This window comes from Diadema antillarum, unplaced genomic scaffold, assembly GCF_040938485.1.
Source record: "Diadema antillarum isolate AM-2024a unplaced genomic scaffold, OU_Dant_1.0 seq00000423_RagTag, whole genome shotgun sequence".
Taxonomy (NCBI): Eukaryota; Metazoa; Echinodermata; class Echinoidea; order Diadematoida; family Diadematidae; genus Diadema; species Diadema antillarum.
The window spans coordinates 613,021-633,038 of record NW_027271406.1 but is presented as its reverse complement, the minus strand read 5'-3'; the positions used below and the strand labels follow the sequence as shown (position 1 = coordinate 633,038).

Sequence of the window (20,018 nt, the reverse complement as noted above, 5' to 3'; positions counted from 1 at the left end):
AGGTCAAAGGTCAAAGAAGTCAAAGGTCAAAATTCTGTGTAGAAGTTTTGAAGCCCTCACCTAGTGCCATCACATAAAGCAAACGGAATCGAAATCGGGTTAGAAATGGCGAAGGAGTAGCATTTTGAAGCAAAATGTACAATATAGGTCAAAGGTCAAGGTCAAAGGTCACAACTGAAATTCTGTGTAGAAGTTTCAAAGCTCCCATGTAGTGCTATCATATAAAGCAAACAGAATCAAAATTGGCTCATAAATGACAGAGAAGTAGCAAATTGAACATTTTGATCACACACGGACGCACAGACAGACGGACGGACAGACGGACGGACGGACACACGGACACACACACGTACGGAGCCCGTTTCATAGTCCCCTGCTCGAACTCGTTCGGCGGGGACAAAAATCATATCACTCACATGCAGAACTAGTCACAATTACAATCTATAACATGCACACAAACATTTAAACCTTCACTAGGTTAGAGCATGTAACACATTGGTTTACTACTACTAAATCATGCCCATCTAACCTAACAGGGGTGAAAATTTAAGTGTAATTCCACTTAATACATGAATGCCACTGGTAAATGAACACAGCACAGTGAAAAATCATCCTGCGCAATTACCGTACAATTTGAATACTAGTAATATAAAAGCCCCTGCCATACCCACCCCCTAACATTCTTGTAATACATTATCAACTTTGATCTACATCGTACATTTGGAATAGACACATTCATGAGTTGCTCTATCGAGGTGGCTACATCAGAGGCAAGGGCACTGTGATCTGTGTCTCGCATCATCTCCAGGGGTTCAAGTAAACAAGTGTGAAGATAAGTTGGTTTGTACTGATCTCTTACTTAATAACAGTGTACCGTTTCAATGTTCCTGCACGCTGCCAACACACCACCATCACCATGGTACCAGTCTCACCAAACACATAACTCAGTAGTTGTCAATGGCTTCTGACCCCTTTTCCTTTTTTCTTTTTTTTTATTTTTTAAATTTTTTTTGTTTGTTTTTTTTTTGGGGGGGAGGGTACATCAGCAAACAATTTACACAAAATTGGAAACATTAACAGCAACGCCCGATTTTGAGCATGAACCACTTTTTCGTCATGATCAAACAATAACTTTTATTTTGATGACACAGGTTTATACATGTACTTGTACATTCTTACTGTATTTGGCATCTTACTATGATTTATACAGCTCTCCAAAGGCAGCTTAAAGTGATGGTACAGTATTGGTGGAAATGAGAATTGGGCTTTTAAGTTTTTGCAAGATACCAAGAAAACACTTATGAAATAGTACAGAGCATACCATTTCAAGAGAAATTCAAAGTTTTTTTGATTAAAATCGGGTTTGGAATGACTGAAACATCTAAAAACAAAGTAAAATAAAGCGATCGTAATAAAGTGTGGGTCCCACACTTAATTAGAATCGCTCTGTTTTGGATATCTCAGCCATTTCAAGACCAATTTTCATCAAATAAATGTTGAATTCCTCATGGAATCACATGCTCTTTCATATTTCAGAAGAGGTTTCTCATTATCTCACCAAAAAATGTTAGAAACCTGAAATTAGGTCTCAACCAAAACTATACGATCCCTTTATAAAGTGATCGCAACTCAATGGAGATGTGTATACACCAACACTGCATGAACAAATTTCTGTCCACGATGCATTTGATCATTCTCTCTTTTTGCTTCTTGTTTTTACAACTGGATCATATTGTGCATCAAAATACATGTACATATCAAACTTGATGAAGCCCCATGGACTAAAATCAATTTCGGTATGTGTCCACGGTGGACTTAACATCACTTACTGCTTGTTTGGTTTTTGTTTTTTCATATATCCGACAAAACACAGGCAACAAAGGCCCGTCCTTTAATAACATATCATACAAGCATATACAGCTTCAGATACATTGTACGTGTATATACAGGCTTGAAAAAAAGAAACAAATCTAGGATTACCAATGCCCCAAAGCCTGAAAATACAAAGGGATAGAGATGTTCTCACCTTGCATCAACATGATCGTGTACAATATTTAACTTCAAAGGAAAAGTTTACAGGTACACTGTACATGTACATGCTGTAAAATACAATAAGGATAATAGCTTTGGAACTGTGTTTTTCACACTAAGCAAAAATTAAATTCGTACATGTATATATACAGCTGTAGGAAGAGTGCATGAATGTTCTGGATGTGAATACTGAGATTCTAAAACTGAAAGAAAGAATGTCATCAGAATATTATTATTTTCATTGTTTTTCTCTATACATAAACACACAAAAAAAGAAGATTCAGGGCAATTGAGATGCGGTATCTACATGTAGCTTTCCTCACAGATCAAAGGCAGCTGTATCATAATCAGTCTTCATGTACAGTGTACATGTATCATCTTCAGGCCTTCATTGGAAATTACTTTGGCATAACAAATAGACAATTTCACCAAATATCCGGTAGTCAAACACCCTGTATGTTTGTTTTTGTTGTGTTTTTTAAACTACAGACAAAGCAATTTGCACTATGTTCTATTTATGACTAATCTCAAATGCTTTTGTTTTCAAAGGCAGTTTGGAATATAAAGAAGTGTCAACTTAAAAGCAAATGTTAAGTTAAAGATTTACGAAATGTTGACATACACAGGTGAAAATGACTGTATTAAAAGGCCAGCATTCAGTACAAGATTTTTTTTTCTTACAAACTACATGAAAAACTTGAACTAAGGAAGGTCAATCACGCACATTTTGCACACATGTGCTGAAAGGAAAAGCAAACATGGCGCCTTCCTCGATGGTCTTATTTACTCGGAAGACCCTCTTCTACACTAGCACTGCTATTTCCAAGGGGTCTGCCATTGTTCCTACCCAAGCACTGCCAGGTTCCATTTTACACAAAAGTCACGGAGGGACATTGTGGGTGAACTTTTTTGTTGTTGTTTTTGTTTGCTTTGTTTTGTTTTGGCTTGTGTGTGTGTGTGTGTGCGTGTTTTTACACATGTATGGCCTGGGCAGGGTTAACCTGTTGAGGAATAAGCTGATTTCGCTATAACACACATTTCTCATAGACACCTAACCCGAGTATACTTGGGACTAGTCTTCAATGGGTTAATATTCCTAGGCCCGAATTCGAGAAGGTGGTACAAATGAAACCATGGTTTAAACCATGGACAAAAACCATGGAGCACCAAGTGTCACATGGAATATTTCGTTACAAAATCGGTCATTTCGTCGATGAAATGTTTATTTTGTAATGAAATGACAACATTTTGTAACTAAATGAACATTTCGTCCACGAAGTGATAATTTCGTTAACGTAACGGTCATTTTGTCGACGAAATGACCAATTTTGTAACGAAATATTCCGTGCAACACTTGGCGCTCCATGATTTTTGTCCATGGTTTAAACCATGGTTTCATTTGTACCACCTTCGTGAATTCGGGCCATAGTGTCCACAGACTTGTGTCGGTCATATTTCTTCTGCAATAAAAGACAACTTAGTGCTCTGAATGTCTCCACTCTGTTTCCTTCTCTACACAAACATACAACGTGTATATAATTTTCCCTTTAGATTTCCTTCTGTTATTGTACACTACAAACTGAAACTACACTGTAGTGAGAATTTACACAATGGAAAAGAAATTTAAACACTATACTGCAAATGCAGTGTTCTATGCATGAGAGCCAGGGGGAAAAGAGAAAGGAAACAGACTTGTAAAAAACACACAAAAAGCAGCTACATTTCTGTGGAGAAGTACAGGCATACCACATGAACGTGACAATCACTCAGATATTCTCAAGTCAGATACATTGTACATGTTGCATACATTGCACAAGCCCAAGTCTACCTTCCAAGAGCACATCATCCGTCTGTGGTAATAGCATGGTTTTCATTTCCATTGTTTATTTTTGACGGTTATTCTAAATAGTGTCAATCTTTCGCAAGCCAATAACGCAGCCTAACTTCTTCTCATTACCAAAAACTAGGGCTAGCCACAACCATATGATAACTGCAAATGTTTCAAGTTTGTGTTCAAATAGCTTTAAATTTTGCATTACGTCCACTCTATCATGATGATCGGACATGTGCATGCTGCTCCTGAAATGCACAAACACAAAACCAAATGACCTAATACCCACTAATATCATAAGTTGTTTTTGGTGACAGTTTATCACACTACATGTATGTGGATTATTCATAAAGCATATTCAGAGAGAAATTTGAAAAATAAAATAGACAAATAGTTTCCATTCATGAGGGGGGAAAACAAATACACAGCAGAAGCCAAGGTCTAATACACTACACATATTAAATTATGTGTATACACTGTATTTTGTATCTATTAGGCATGCAGATCTTTCCAAATAGAACAGATGTAGATTTAAATGGATGTAATATATTATGGAGCATAAAGTTCCTTGAGATCTCACTGCCATGTGTAACTGACACTAGATGAACTAGCGCTGAAACTAAACATCTCAAAGGTGGTGACTGTGACACGACATTTGCTCCTCCGACAATTGCTCTGGTCTTACTTTCTTCGAGGACTTAGGGTTAGATCTTAGGATAAGGGTTGTGATGAGTCTTTAGGTCTAGTTTGATGCGAAGATTAGGATTTGGGTTGGGGTTGTTTGTGGGTAGAATTTATGTTCGGCCTAGCGTGGAGAGATTTCGTAGGAGCAACTGTCCCAGGAGAAAAAAGTCAACGAACCCTCAGACAATGTAAAGATCACCATAGTACCAATGTAGCACTAAGGAGGGGATATCATCATCTCAGAGATGGCGTGTAATTTGCATTTATGACATACAATTGTAACTTTACAGACACTTGGAGAAACATTGCTTTGTGCTTTGACATTTGTACACCAGATAACTACAGCAAGCATCTGTCTTGCCTCACTTTATACCAACCAAGAGGGACACCTTATGACATGTGCCTTGCAATTTTTCAACTCTTCTGGATCATGCTAACACTTAAATGAAAATTTAGTGCAGCAACACATTGCTGCAACTTTATGCACACATACACACACAAAAAGGATAAGAAGCCCCCAACAATGCAGAATCTCTGCAGAAACAAGTATGCCAAGTTAACAAGTATCGGTGTCATTCACATTATACTACTGGATTGTCAATATTTGTCTTTATAAAGCTTTTCAGTCAAGTCTTTCTTACTTTGACATTTGACATTCTTTGGAAGTCTCCTTTTGAATTCACATTGAGATTATGCCTCTCTTTCTTGATAGCTCCAAAACATACCATCAGTTGAATGAACCCATATGTGATTGACTAAATAACACATCATTTCCTGCACTTGGTTATGATTCACAACAAATTGTACAAGAACATCTTTTCATTTGTTTAACTATGGAGATTTTACCACGTATATACATGTATGTGGACTCAGTAAATGCATAACAAATAGTGAAAAATATCAATTAAAGTGTTTGTGGGGATACTGAAAATCCTTTTCACAAGTCACAATTTTTTAATGTTTGGTTAATTCCATTCAAAGTCCCCCTCCAGAGGGAGATTCCACATTTTCAGCAGTTGCAACATAAGAATGATATCATTGCCACAAATTCTTGTAGATTTCCCACTTGGATGAAGTGGCACGATGGAATCATCATTACATCAAAAACTTCTTGAATGGTTTGGTTTAACTTTGTCAAACCTTTACTGATTTTTTTTTTCAATTTTTTTTGTTTTGTTTTTCCGCACATACACTGCAGTCTGGGGAAAATGAATTGTACATCAAGCATTCAACATGCACACTATGGATGATAGTGTAACATATCCCATCAGATCCCACGGACAAGTTTTGACACTACAATTAAAATTTGAAGTCTGATTTGAACGAAATCTCCACAATCAATAAGGTCACCTGTAAACCATATATAGTAGGTAAACTTGAAACATTTCTTGAGGTCATTTGTAATGTGAGATGACACACAGATTGTATAATCCATTCCCCCCCCCCCCCCCCCCCACAATGCAGATTTTTTTAAAGACATTTCTGGCATCTGTCAGTGTAGTTCCCCAGTTTACCTCACTGAGACACAGTTTGTACATTGAATCATGGAAGCATCAATGCAATTCACTAAGATCTGCGATGAAATGCAATCCACTCAATCAAAACAAACTCACTGACGGGTGAGAGACCAGTACACTGTGCTGTAGTCATCACATCTTGGGCTGACAAAATAGGCTGCATCTCAACACATACTGTTTTAATCCACCTAATTGTAAAGCAAATCAATTAAAAGCTTTTTGATATATATCCATGTACTCACAGTCATAAACCAGAAACATGCATATGATAAAATCACTTCATACATGTACATTGAGTATGTGAGTACTTTCCTTGCAACTGAAAAAAGTAATAAGCAGCAACCTACGATTTAGAAAAAAAAAGGGGGGGCAGCATACAATGCCATAAATCACGAATAATGCACATGAACGGCACTATAAAGTACTAATCAATGGAGTATCATAAAAGCAGAAGAATCAGCAATGGTCCCCACTTGCCCAATCAGGCAAGTAACAAATACTCTGAAGATAATTGTGTCTTTACACTTTACTTGCCCCACAGGTTTGATTGCCCCCTCCCCCCCCCCCCCCAAAAAAAAAAAAAAAAAAAACACCCCAAAATAAGACCAGGGCATGTGGTTTATAGGCACTGTCGTACAATCCCTTTATTTGTACAAACAGAGCCATAGCAGGGTGCAAGGATGCTTTCATGTACAAGGTGGGGGTGGAGGGAATAGGCTGTGAGTAAATGGTAACCCCTCCTCGGCTTCAACAAGAAGAACATAAGGACCAACCCTTTCTGAAATAGGGGTCATTGTGATTTTTAACTTTTTTATTTTGTATTCACAGTCCCTGTAAGGCTGTTGAGATCGAGTGATTAAACCTGATTCAAGTTGAAATTTGATTTTTCCTCTGCATACTTGAAATTCTCTTCCTACACAAAATGAAGATCCTCACAATCAAACAAAGCAACATACCTAGCACTGACATAACGGGTCATACATCCCACTGTTTTCTTTGTTAACTGCCTCATCATAAAATGGGGAAACTGATGTAAACCAGGATTAAGAAATTCTGCAAGGGGCAAAAGAAATACACTTCACTAATGCGTATAATGCCAGAGTTTCTGGAAGTCATTTCTTGTAGAGATTAGAATTGATTTCTCACTCCATAACAGCTAAGTCTTCAGATGATCTGTAACTGGCTTTGGTTACTCAAGAGCTAGCAGACTCACATCTGGATTACAACGGTCTAGTAGTCCTTGCCACGGCTGACCACTTCCTTGTACGTCGGTCTCAGCATGATGGTGTGCTCAAACTGAGCTGTATAGCATCCCTTCACGTCACACAGGGGTGGGTATGGGTCAACCAGTCCTGCAACACAAACACAAGTTTGAAAACAATTTTTTCGTCTTCTTTTCCGAGTCGCTTTTTTCACGCTAGCATGAGAGTCCTTTGAAAGATTCTAAATGACATAAGTAACTAGAAATGTCGCTATGGCGACTGGTATGCCTCCGCCATAATGCATGATTCTCCTAATAGGTCTATAGTACATGTGGACAATGTGTGATTACATTTTCACAAAATTGGCAAAATATTAAAATGACATGTTTGTCACAAATGTATTGAATGTTTACCTTCCTTGACCTATGTTTAATTGGATGAATAGGAGAGCATGTATTTGGGGATTTAAAAACTTTAACTTGACTTTGACCATTTCATAAGTTTATGCACTGAGTAATTTTCAAGGTATGGAGAAAAAGCGCAATTTCTGTACTGAACAGTAAATTGTTATCATTTTCATCTGGCCTTTCATTTATAAGAGAAGCACTGTCAGGCAGAACATACATAAATTCAGCATGTACTAAGTTTCAAGATAACTTGAGCCACTTCCGAGATATGGAGAAAAAAGTAAGTTCAGCACTTTCACTTGATCTTTGACCTTTTGACCTTTGACCTTCTTGGCAAAAAAAAATCCCAGAGAAACTCTATTGGGTTAGACATGCATACGTGTACATCAAGTCTAAAAAAAAAAAAAAATCCTGCTGGCATTGCATAAATATAAGGAAAATAGTAAGATTTTGAAGTATTGCCCTTGACCTTTGACCCCTGACCTTTGACCCCATGAACCCTAAATTCCCTAGATAACCACTGCCAGTCAGTAGATGCATATACACTATGTTCCATGAAGATACCTTGAACAATTTCCAAGATACAGAGAAAAAAGTAAAATTTTAACATTTTACTTGACCTTTTGACCTTTGACCTTTTGACCTCATGACCCCAAACTTTCACCAGAGAATCTTAATTGGGTAGTACATGTATACACTAAGTTTCAAGAAAATATCTTCAGGCATTGCATAGATATGGGGGAAATTGTAAAATTTTGAGCATTTGACCTTGACCTTTTGACCTTTGACCTTGAGCATGTGCACCCAAAAGTTGATAGGCACAACTTCACCCCCTAATACACATACATGCCAAGTTTCATTAGGATACCTCAAAAGGTTTTGGTAGTTACCCTGTCCACAAAATTCATTACGGACGGACGGAAGGACGGACGGACGGAAGGACGGACGGACGGAAGGACGGACGGACGGACGGACGGACGGAAGGACGGACGGACGGACGGACGGACGGACAGACGGACGGACGGACAACCCGAAAACATAATGCCTCCGGCACCACTTCGTGGCGGAGGCATAACAATGAGGTTTCATTCACAATGTGAGAGAACAAGCAATAAAAGACATAGAATAAAATGGGCTTTCAGTTTACAAAAATTCCTGCTGTTTCATAAAACAGAATCTTTTTGTTCTTACGGAAGAAATGTTTTCTCACCAATTTTCAACAAAAACTGACATACATGGTTACAAACAGCACATTACAGACACAATCATGGAAAATGCAGGAAGTTAACCTTTGTGCTGCCAAGCACCAACACAATCAGTCAGAACAGCCATTTTTACTGCATGGCACAATATCTATGTAAACACATGCCACCCTTCTCAATACCTACAATTAGCTGTCATGCTATAAAATATCTTGGGTTTTTTTGCCCTTCCTCAATGGATTCTCTTTCTATGAGAGAGTGTGTACACGTATGGATGTACTAAAAAATGAGAACTGTCCGCATGCATTCTATTTTCGCGACATTTGAAATGTGCATGAAACTTCTTGTCTACACTGTATGCATTGCACGCCAGTGGCAATTCGCGAACATTTCATGCCGCAGAAAAGGCCATCGGCTCCAAATCGGGAAAATTTCATACCACCAATATATCATGTTTTACAGTACATCTCTGTTATTCTTCACTTCACAGCATTATAAAGCTCCAACATATACAGAGAAATTTTTCTCACCATTGTCACACAGATTCTTTAGAGCCATCAGGTATTTGGTCTCTCCGAGTCGGTCCAGCCAGCGGCGGCAGAAGGCAAGCGTCCCAAAGTTGTTGTTGATGACGTTCAGAAGGGCCTTTGATCTCGCCATTCTGCAGATATTGATCCAAACAGCAAGATCAAATGCATCACATTTACCCTCATTCTTTTAAAAATATCAATCTTTTCTTCACTGTTTTTGATAGAATCAGGAATAAATCACTCACATTATGTGCCACTACCTGTCTTTACAAACTACTATTCCATTCTGATTGGTAACTTTGAGTAATATCTACAAATACTTATATTTCCAGAGTTATTTTACCTACTAAACCACAGATTTCATGCAAGGTCCACTTTGCACATGAGCAATAAAAGGTCATTTGTACCTGCAGATGTGTTATTTCTCAATTCACCAAGCCAAGCATCTGTGATATAATGATTATTCACGTAACCCTTCAAAATGGTGCTTGTTACCCAGACGTTGCTGTGGTAACTCTAGTTTGAAAGGCTCTGTTTAAGGGATCGTAGTGTTGAGTGAGACCTATCTTCTCTTTACTAACATTTTTCAGTGAGATAATGAAAAACTTCTTACGAAATATGAAAGAGCATGTAATTCTAAGAGGAATTCAATGTTTACTTGAAGAAAATTGGTTTTGAAATGGCTGAGATATCCAAAACAGAGCGATCATAATAAAAGGTGGAACCCACCTTTTGTTATGATCACTTTGTTTTACTTTGTTTTTGGATGTCACAGCCATTCCAAAAACTGATTTTCATCAAATAAACTTGGAATTCCTCTTAGAATGTTATACTCAGTACTATTTCGTAAGTGGTTTCTTGGTATTTCACAAAAAGTTAAAAGCCTAATCCTATCTCCACCAATACTATACTATCCCTTTAAAATGAGGCTATAGAGAAATACTGCAAGTAGACTCACCTCAGAGGCACATGGCCCACTTCAAAGTTCTTCATGTAATGTGAAGTCTCCATGTCATCTCTTACATATCCTTTCCCAGTGCTCCCAAATGTCTCGATGGCATAAAATTCATTCTCCTACAAGAGATTGGTTAGAGGAACGGGAAAAAGGATAAACCATAGATACTGTCACACAGATAAGAAATTATATACCCATCAAACTGATAAACTTAATTTCAAATGGACACTACTCCACCAGCCCTTACCAACAGAAAAATGATAACTGGGTTAAATGGTAAAATTTCTGGACAAAAATTTCTTATCAATCTGGTTGGCAAGACAAAGTTCACAGCAAAAATTCAAATGAACTTATACTGAGCTACAAATTACATTTGGTTAATATTTTCCATTTATTTTCACAGCATTTTGGAAAACAAAAGTAATCCATGGGCTGAAGCAAATTAGGACATCACCATATTGGTAAAACCCTGGTAAAGAGTACATAACAATGAGCTGATTTCATCATCATGATTGTGACCACAAAGACAAACAAGAATCATTTGCTAATGGGATTCAATTGCAAGTACATCTACATAACTTGCACATTAGTATCACAGCAAGGTATACACGCTACCATAAACTAGAAGCATTTGTGGCACGAAACTTTCGCAAACTGGAGCCGACAGCCTTTTACATGGAATGAAATTTTCGGCAATTACCACTGGCATTCAATGCATATAGTGTAGACAAGAACTTTTGCTCGCATTTTAATTTTGTGAACCTTGGCTCCTCAAGAAATTCGCAAAAAAAAAAAATTTCATGCACGCGAAAATTCCTGGCTTTACAGTAGTGACTGAAAACTGATTTGCTTGTGAGGTGAGTTTGTGCATGTGGTGATGTTCTTGCAACCGCACGCATTATACCTCCATCCTCGTAGCCTCGCCCCCTTTGACGATGGGCACGGTCTTGCCAGCATGTATCCTGTAGGGCCCGATGGAGTGCCCATTGAGGTTGCGGATGGGTTTGACCTGATATGTGGTGCCGTCGAGTTCCACTTCGTAAGACTCCATGACCTCCTGTATTCTCTCTCCAACATCGCATAGTCTCACATCAATACCAGCTTCCTGTGGGAGGTTATCAAGATAACATAGGGAATATACACTTATATGTCAAGAGAGTAAGAACTGTACTTACTACAAGATAAGGGGTAAAATAGAGATAACATAATAGCAAATACCTATAATCTCATTCTTATACATCAAATAGAGTAAGGAGAACTTCTTTTTTTCTTCAGCTTTAATATCTAAGAATGAAATTAAAAACCAAGTAGAAATTGTAACCTGTTGATGGAGTGATTGCCATAACATGGACCAGCACACCCACTACATCGTCAGAGTTTCATACCATTGCACATCTCTTAAAATCATATCATTTACTACAGAAATGCAATTTTACTTTCTTCTTTTATCAGCACAAGTTTTAGTCTCATTAAAAATTGCATCTTTTCTCTTTGGAAAGAAGTCATTTTTATGCCTGTTTCAGTTTTATCGAGTGTGAGCATTGTATCATCACATGCTTTCAAGCTTTCATTTTAATACTTTCATGTTTCAATATGCTGTCAGTATATATCAACAGTATCACTCACACAAGGAAACCTTTGGAAATGAGTAAAAAACTGGTCAGTGTACTCTGAAGCTATTACAGTCTTTAGGTTGTGTCAATGTATCCTGTTCTGAGTGATAGAAGTATCACAAGAAAAGTTCCCACTCTTTTTCAAGAGTTCAAATGAAAGGCATCTCCTGTGAGACCTCTGTTACAGGAAATTATTACACCACATGGTGACAGAGCCTACCAACAAAACAGGAAGGTTGGCTACTTGTGGTTGTGCAATACCATCCTGTTCATTCTGCACTCAGGAAAGTGGAATACCCAGTAACCCTAATTTATCATCAATGTCAGTGAATCAACGATCAAAGAGATCTTGATCAAAGTGTCAACATTAGATAAAACACTGTACCATATTCCAAATACTGGTATACATTACAGGCATAAACTTGAGACAGCATATTGTGCTATAATAGTTCATGTATACAGACTCCTAAGGGTAAAAATGTGAACGGTTCTGAGATACATAACATTTACCTGAAGAATTTTGTTGGGTGTATAAAAAGTAAATATCAAGAGTCTTTGACTCTTTCTTGAAGCACATTGAGTTAACAGAGATTACTACGGTCAATACACAGTACAAGACATGGTGTCACTCTGGTTTATACTATATTTAGAAAAAGAAAAATCCAGCAAGACCTAAGGAGCTCTTTAGTCCTTGAACACAATCATATAATCTTAATAAGGAACTGTGGTTCGGCTGTTGTCTATTCTTGGTGATGTTGAAAAAGACACTGGCATTTAACACAGCATCATTATGACTAACAACATTATTGTGATTTGTTACAATGCTTTCTTCACTGCTTGGCACAGATGTCTGGAAACTAACTGCCACTAAATAGAGATTAACTAATCTCCTTAATCCCCATTGTGTCACCATGGTCTTCTTGTTGGACTAAGGCACATGACTGCTCCCAAGTGGGTTGCCTAACTTATAATTACGTCAAGTTTAGAGGAATTTATGAATTCTAATGAAAAAGCACACAAGTCTAACTGCCTGAGCACATAAAAGATTAATAATGAAAAAGTCCCTTGGTGTACATATAGGGCATATCACAAAAGAAGATTTAATATTGCCTGCAGGTCATGCATAACTGAAGACTCAAATGTCTTACCCTTATTCCAGTATTTGTGGCATCTTTCACTGCTGCTAGAAGTTGATCATATCTAGGGTTAAACGTCACTGTGAACGCACAGTCAATGATTCGACCTAAAAGAAGAAAAATTGAAAACATTTTCAATTTTCTCCTACGGCAAATCTTACACAGAAAAAATTTACTTGGAAGAGCATGCAAATCAATAAACATTCTTCTTTTATTCACAAATAAGATGAGAAAGCAGATTTTGGTTAAGAACATGTCATCAGCATTTTCATATATTTCTCAAAATCTGAAGTCGGAGAGTCTCACCATTATGCTCGAACGACAAAAATTGTACTGCAATACTTGCAGACGTTCAGTTGTCATGGATGTCTATTTACACTGCTGCAGTATCATATCAGGGCAATTACCCCCCCCCCCCCCTCCCTGCTAAATACTGGTTAGTGATAAGGTTAGAGTAAAGATTAGGGTTAGGGTTTGGTTTAGCATTAGAGTTTGGGTTAGGGTTAGGATTAGGTTCAGGATTAAGATTATGGTCAGGGGAAGGGGAAGGGTCTGGGGTAATTGCCCAGGGGATAATTGCCCTACACCCCTGCAATATAGTAAACGCTTGGCTGCATTAATACCAACATTTTCAAACCCAATAAGGGCAGATATCCTCACACTGTAATACACTGGAAAATCCATACATAAAAAGGATGATAGCTTCCAAGCATAGGGCTCACCATTGATGTGTGTTCCAAAGTCAATCTTGCACACGTCATCATACTGGAGGACAGTCGTGTCACCGGCGTTGGGGGTGTAGTGAGCGGCACAGTGATTGAGGGAGCAGCCAGTAGGGAAGGCAAGGCCTGCCTTGAGACCATTCTCATCAATCAGTTTTCTGGAAGCTGTCTCTAACCTCTCACTGCAGAGATTAAAAAAAGAAAGAAAAAAAATTCAATATATTAAATTGTATATGACCCTCATACATTTCTTGGCCCAAATGAAGATTGTCAAAATTAGGGGTAAAATCAGGACAAAGCAACAGTACAAGTACAGACAAGACAGTACAAAATTATACCAACAAAAATAGTCAACATATAGAGTGAATCATCCTGCTAGGACATTTTTGGTAGTACAATTGCATAAGGTAGTACTCTGAAGTACATGTGTGTGAAGTGAGATATGAAAATGATGCATCCAAATTTTATATGTTTAGAATGGCAGTTCCAGTTGTCAATGGTCCAGTGCTACTCACCATATATCTATCATGGTCAAGCCTGGTTTTATGAAACCCTGCACGTATTCCCGGACCTGTCTGTGAGCCTCTGCAGCCTGTCTCAAGTCATTGTAGACATCATTCTGAGCTCTGTCCAGTGCCCGCTTCTCCTCATTTGTCACTCTCCACTCTGCAGTTTTCCTTTTTAGTGAAAGCAAAAGCAAAAGCACAAAAAAACAAACAAACCTTGACAGTAATATCATTACTACCAACATTTATATTGCTATACACTATTCGCAAATGCTTCCTCTTTTACATTCAACAGGTATAAAGCATACTCACACTCATAGCCTAGTTATTGCTAAAAGGTGACTACTCAGATCACAAGAACCATGATTTAATACATGAACTAAATTCCAAACGGTTTGTGAAATTTCCTAATGAGTGCAACTAACCATAAGTCCCAACAACAGCATAAGCACAACATTCTACAGAACACCAAGGTTAGGTTCAGTAATACCTCACCTGTATTTGAGAAAACAAAAAACAAAACTCGATTTAATCACCTGGCCCACCCTTGGTGGGGAAACCAAAGAGATATGAATTCTTGCTTGAGTTATGTTTATTACAACTGATTGACAAATTGCCCTTCATCAGCATAGTATATGTCGATGAAGGGCAATTTGTCAAATTGGTTGTGATAGATACAATACAATATTATATTTTACTGAGGTCTGATATCTATTTGCATCTTAATGTTAAAGCAACTTTAACTGTCCCTTTCATGCAGCAACACTCAACCTCAGTAACGTGCGATCACTGTTTGAAGCTGAAATCTTTTTTTGTATATATATACATTTGCATGCTGTGGGTGCTTGTGTGTGTGTTTTTAAGTGTCTATGACTGCACACATATGTGTGTGTGAGTGTGTGTGGATGTGTGTCTTTGTCTTTCATGTTGTCATAGTTACCCATCAACTGTGGGGTGAGTCAACTCCTCTCCCAGTGGGTACGGTCCTCCTGCAAACAGCTGTGAGATGGGTATTGTAGGTGGAGAAGTCTGTTTCACACCCTTAGCTGGGAAGAGAACAAAATGAATATGGTGTTTAATAGTTTAGCAAGGGCAATGAAAACACTGGACACTTCCATCCATTGCTTGCTCTACACTGATTCATTGGACTGCTTCATCAATTGAGAGGTCTGTGGTGCAAAACAGTTTGCAATATCTGCACAATATCTCCTGTCAAAATATTTTAATTCATAAATATTTACTATGTTCAGTACTTTTTGATTTGACATATGTACTCTTGAACTCTTCTACGACAAAGAGGCAATTCTTAAAGTGAGATACATAGTAGCGATATTAACTTATTCTCTTTTTAAGATTTGACTATTTGCATCTATCTGGAGGATATTATGAGATAGCCAAATAACATAAAACAGGAAACTTACCGACATACTAATGGCACAGGGTTAAAAAAAAAAAATAGCTGGGCTACGTACTATCACTTGTCAGCAGATGTGTACATAAAACAATACAATTCCAGGCATTACTAGGTCTATTGAAATAGCACTATCTCTGCTTTTCAGTCCTCTCTTCACCACTAATGATATCCCACATCTGCTTTAATACAATTGTTTATAATACAATAGAATCAAAACCAGTCCATTCAGATTGTACAATTACTTGCATATGTGCAAAATGTGCCATCTAGCAAAGCAAGTTTTGTGTTCTTCTTTAAACATGGTCTGAAAGGTAGTACTGGTTAACCACAAACAATCAATACAAAACTGAGCCTCTGACATTGCAAGAATATACAAATACACGGGGTGGGGGTGGGGGTGGGGGAGGGGGAGGGGAGACCTGTTTGAAAGTACAGTAAGTTATCATTTCTCAACAAAGTAAAGAGAACACTGCCAGCATAAACTGTATTAGTCATTTCATGGAAAATGGAGTCATACCTTTACTGCCACCACTGCTCACATTCCCCTGACCCTCTGCTCCGTCTCCTGCACCACCCTTCTTCTTCTTCCGCTTTCTCTTCTTCTTCCCGGCACCTCCTGCACCTTCCCCACCTTCCTCTCCTTCCTCATCCTTCTCCTCAGCATCTGCTCCATTTACGTGTCCTGGGAAAAACAAGCAGATTATTGCAGTTTGGAAAACATTCACAGAGGTCACATTTGGAGTCATGCTAGATCCAAAGAACATACTGCCACATTCTTTTTTCTATGATGGTATGTGAAAGTAATATCTAGGTCCCATGATACACAGTTGCAAATGACATAAGATTGAAACCTATCGCTATCACTCAATACCAACTACAAGGGAACAATATTGAACCGAGAGTCTATACTTTACTGCATGAGTTTCTGTTTCTTTAAACTTCTTCTACAGATTGTAACTTGAATGCTCACAGTTGTAATGTTTGTCACATTATATGATGTCTGTGGTTCTTCTCACTTGGCTTTGCCCAAATTTGAGGACTTGCAATAAGCAGACATTTTACTTGTTTCTGACTGCAGGCTCTGCGATCCGAGGCAAATTGACAATATCATGAACATACATTGTATACTCACCATTGTGCTTACTCTCACTAAGTGTTTGCTTGTTCAGATCTTCAGTGACCTTCTCAATGTCACCATTGACAACAGCCTCTCCTTGGTTTCCTTCACCTACAGAAACACAAAATGAAGGATTACTGTAAAACCATTCTGCGAATGTTGGCTCTTGCGAAATTTGCGAAATTAAAATGCATGCAAAAATTTCTGGCTTTACAGTACTCTGTGTATTGGTCATGAATATAAACTAATACTTGAAAGCATTACCCTCTCCTCAATTGTTGTATGCACATAAACATTAATATAAAATTTGGTGATCATTGCATGTCATGTTCATTTAAAGATTTATCTTCATCAAGATTATAGAAAGCATTTCAAGTCCAACAGTCAGACAATTTCTGGCACTAATGACAAATAATGTACTTTGGTATCCATGTACATGTATGTATGTACATGTAGATATCTTGAATTCTGCTCAACCAAATTGCACTAAAATTACAGACATCACTTATTAGCTTATTTCCAATCACACACATAAATTTGGAAACAATCAGTTATCGGGAAGCTAAGACATTGACTTTGACTTTCATGTTGCTCAAAACATCTCTTTTGCGAGCCTCTAATTTGTGATTGTGGCGAATGCTGTCTGCACAATCTGAAAATGAAGTTAGCCATCTAATATCATGCGTTAGCCATCTAATATCAAAAAAGGCACCGCCAATTGCCCTAGCTGCCACTGCCGCGTACAGAACTGTATATGCACCGAAATTCAATGTGCGCTGTGCGTCACTGTATCCCCATAGGCATACGTGTTGTATGCGGGATGATCGTTGTGCTATCGCTGCGAATTTTTAGTGCATGTGTCAATGGAAAAGTGGAAGGATATTAGTTTTCACTTTGTGTGAACAGGCATTTTTCGATACGTATCGAAAATACAGGATTTTCACTTACCAGTGAAGGTGGCAGTTGCCTTCGGAAAGCCGGAATTTCAGCGCAAATTGCGATGATTCGTGACGTACATGTATCGTACCAAATTTGCAGCGAAAGTTCGTTAAGTTTTGTCTTTGTTTGTCTGTTTACCTATATTAAATGCAAACTTCATTATTTTGTTTGACATTTTTGGAAAGCTTAGGTGATGTACGATTTCTTCAATGCACAACCTAAGCTGCGCTAGCCAGCACAACGGGTGTGTGGCAGCTGGAAGTAGGGCACTGCAAGACAGTTTTCAGCCGATCTCGAGTCAAAGTTTGCGTGTGGTTGCATTATCTCCACGCGCGCAGGAACAAACCCATACGTGCGTCTATAGGAGTTGTATACGTTGAAGTTTGCATACAAACATACAAATGCCATGCAACAAACTTGCCTTCTTTTCATTGTCATTAATTTAAATTTGTTGAATTTCACCAAAAAAAAAAAACCTAACTTAGTCTAACGTTAGTTATTCAGAAATTCCTTCCACCTCCGTGGGTAGCCGTTGACACATGCACGCATATCGATAATGAGCGATTTGACTTTGACATACGCATCGCATGACGCCAAACGCCGCGCCGCTACAGTAGGCCACCCTGCAAATAAACGAGTACAGCATAGTTTTGCCAGCCGGTACTTCAGGCGATGCCTTGTGCGAAACGGGACTCCCTGATGCCTTGGACGCGCACCAGTCACTAGCAGGCGCTGAGCGGTGACGTAGCAGACGACGTAGATTTCAGAGTGCACATGCTCAAGGTTCGATCACAGCTATTGCGCGATATCGCAGTGGTTTGTGGTAAAAAAATTAACTCATATTTTTTTTTGCATACTGTAATGAAATTTCGGGGTCAGTTTTTACTGATTAAAATCATATTTTTGAAGTTCCAAGGCACAAGGTATGATTTTGTGGTTTTTTACTTTGCAATGAGAGTTCTTTTGAAGAACGTAGAACATTTTTTGATATCTATTGAATGAGCCTACCTAAACTTAATCCTAAAATAATGCTGATTTTACATGCATGGACATCTACAATGACAATGTACGGTCTATTATACTAACCAATGTTATTAGACCAGAGTTCTACTAAGTACTACACCAGTTAAAGTTTGGAACGGACCGATGGGCGATGTCAATGATGGCTCTGTCGCCGATGTCGTAGGGTAATTTATGGCAATATTTTCAGCATGCGAACAAGAGATTGAATCATGGAGCTACGCAACACAACTCACTATGTCAGGGTATGTGAACACCAGATACACTGTGTCACTGTGCTGTGCAAGCTGTGTCTAGCAGACCCTACATTCATTCAGCAGCCACATAACAGCACAGTCACGCGTTGGTCTCGAGATCGTCACTACACACATAAACTTGAACGAATACGTAAAGGGCAATCGATAAAAACGCTACCATCCTCGAGGTAAATTTACCTGTATTCTTCTTCTTCTTTCTCCTTCGCTTTTTCTTTGCTTCAGAACCAGTTTGTTCTGGTGGATCATTGCCTTCGATTACATCTTGGGCACCATTCTCCACCACTTCTGTTTCCACGGGGTCCACCACTGCTGCCATGTTTTTCACGTCTTCGACATACACCACACTCGTGAAAGGGATTGAGGGCGCTCGATCCAACAATCATAAATCACAATCCCAAAGCTCCTACGGGTCTTTGCCAATACACTGTACAGTCATGTACAATGTACTAGTATTCAGTACTCATACCCAAGCCGATATACCAGGTACCACCGTTACACCGAGCTCATGATGTCATCACCTCACATTTTTTGATTGATCGTGTCTAAAAACAGACGAAAATTACAGTATATCTTTCTGCTATAAAGGAATATAACTCCCCTAATTTCCAGTATCCAATTTTGATCAAATTTTCATTGTAAAATTGTTATAGGCCTATAGGCCTACATGTATTTACATACAACTGTACTTACTATTTTCAGACTAACTTAAATTTTAAGTGGTCAAAAATTCCTCTTTACAACAGCTAATTGTTACATCATTCTGGACATAATTATCTTTATATTGTAGCACATGTTCAAGTGTATAACTTCAGTGTTTTGTTGTTGTTGTTGTTTTTGGATGCAAGTGTTTTCGGGTATCTTATACCTACATGTACCAACAAGAAACACACTATCTCTCACACACAGTCCCATATAATTATTCAAAATAGATACCA

At 38.3% G+C, this 20,018-nt stretch overlaps 1 protein-coding gene across 1 annotated transcript; it reads right to left on the bottom strand.

Annotated features, from left to right (window-relative positions):
• Positions 1-6,036: 6,036 nt before the first annotated feature.
• LOC139732422 (methionine aminopeptidase 2-like) lies at positions 6,037-19,400 on the bottom strand. The gene is made up of 12 exons (XM_071643285.1): positions 19,261-19,400; positions 16,883-16,978; positions 16,268-16,432; positions 15,277-15,382; positions 14,346-14,507; positions 13,831-14,012; positions 13,121-13,215; positions 11,264-11,464; positions 10,363-10,478; positions 9,405-9,535; positions 7,277-7,415; positions 6,037-6,251 (listed from the first exon to the last, which is right to left on the bottom strand). Exons 1-11 carry the CDS (start codon positions 19,397-19,399, stop codon positions 7,294-7,296), a joined length of 1,515 nt encoding a protein of 504 aa, XP_071499386.1. The 5' UTR covers position 19,400; the 3' UTR covers positions 6,037-6,251; positions 7,277-7,293.
• Positions 19,401-20,018: the final 618 nt, after the last annotated feature.

Bases quoted from the DNA above. Each gene is read 5' to 3' on its own strand.
- LOC139732422 (XM_071643285.1), bottom strand. From the start codon at position 19,399: ATGGCAGCAGTGGTGGACCCCGTGGAAACAGAAGTGGTGGAGAATGGT. The intron at 14,013-14,345 runs GTGAGTAGCACT...TAATCTCTGCAG, and splicing joins TTGACCATGATAGATATATG to TGAGAGGTTAGAGACAGCTT. The intron at 9,536-10,362 runs GTGAGTCTACTT...CAATATCTGCAG, and splicing joins GTGGGCCATGTGCCTCTGAG to AATGGCGAGATCAAAGGCCC.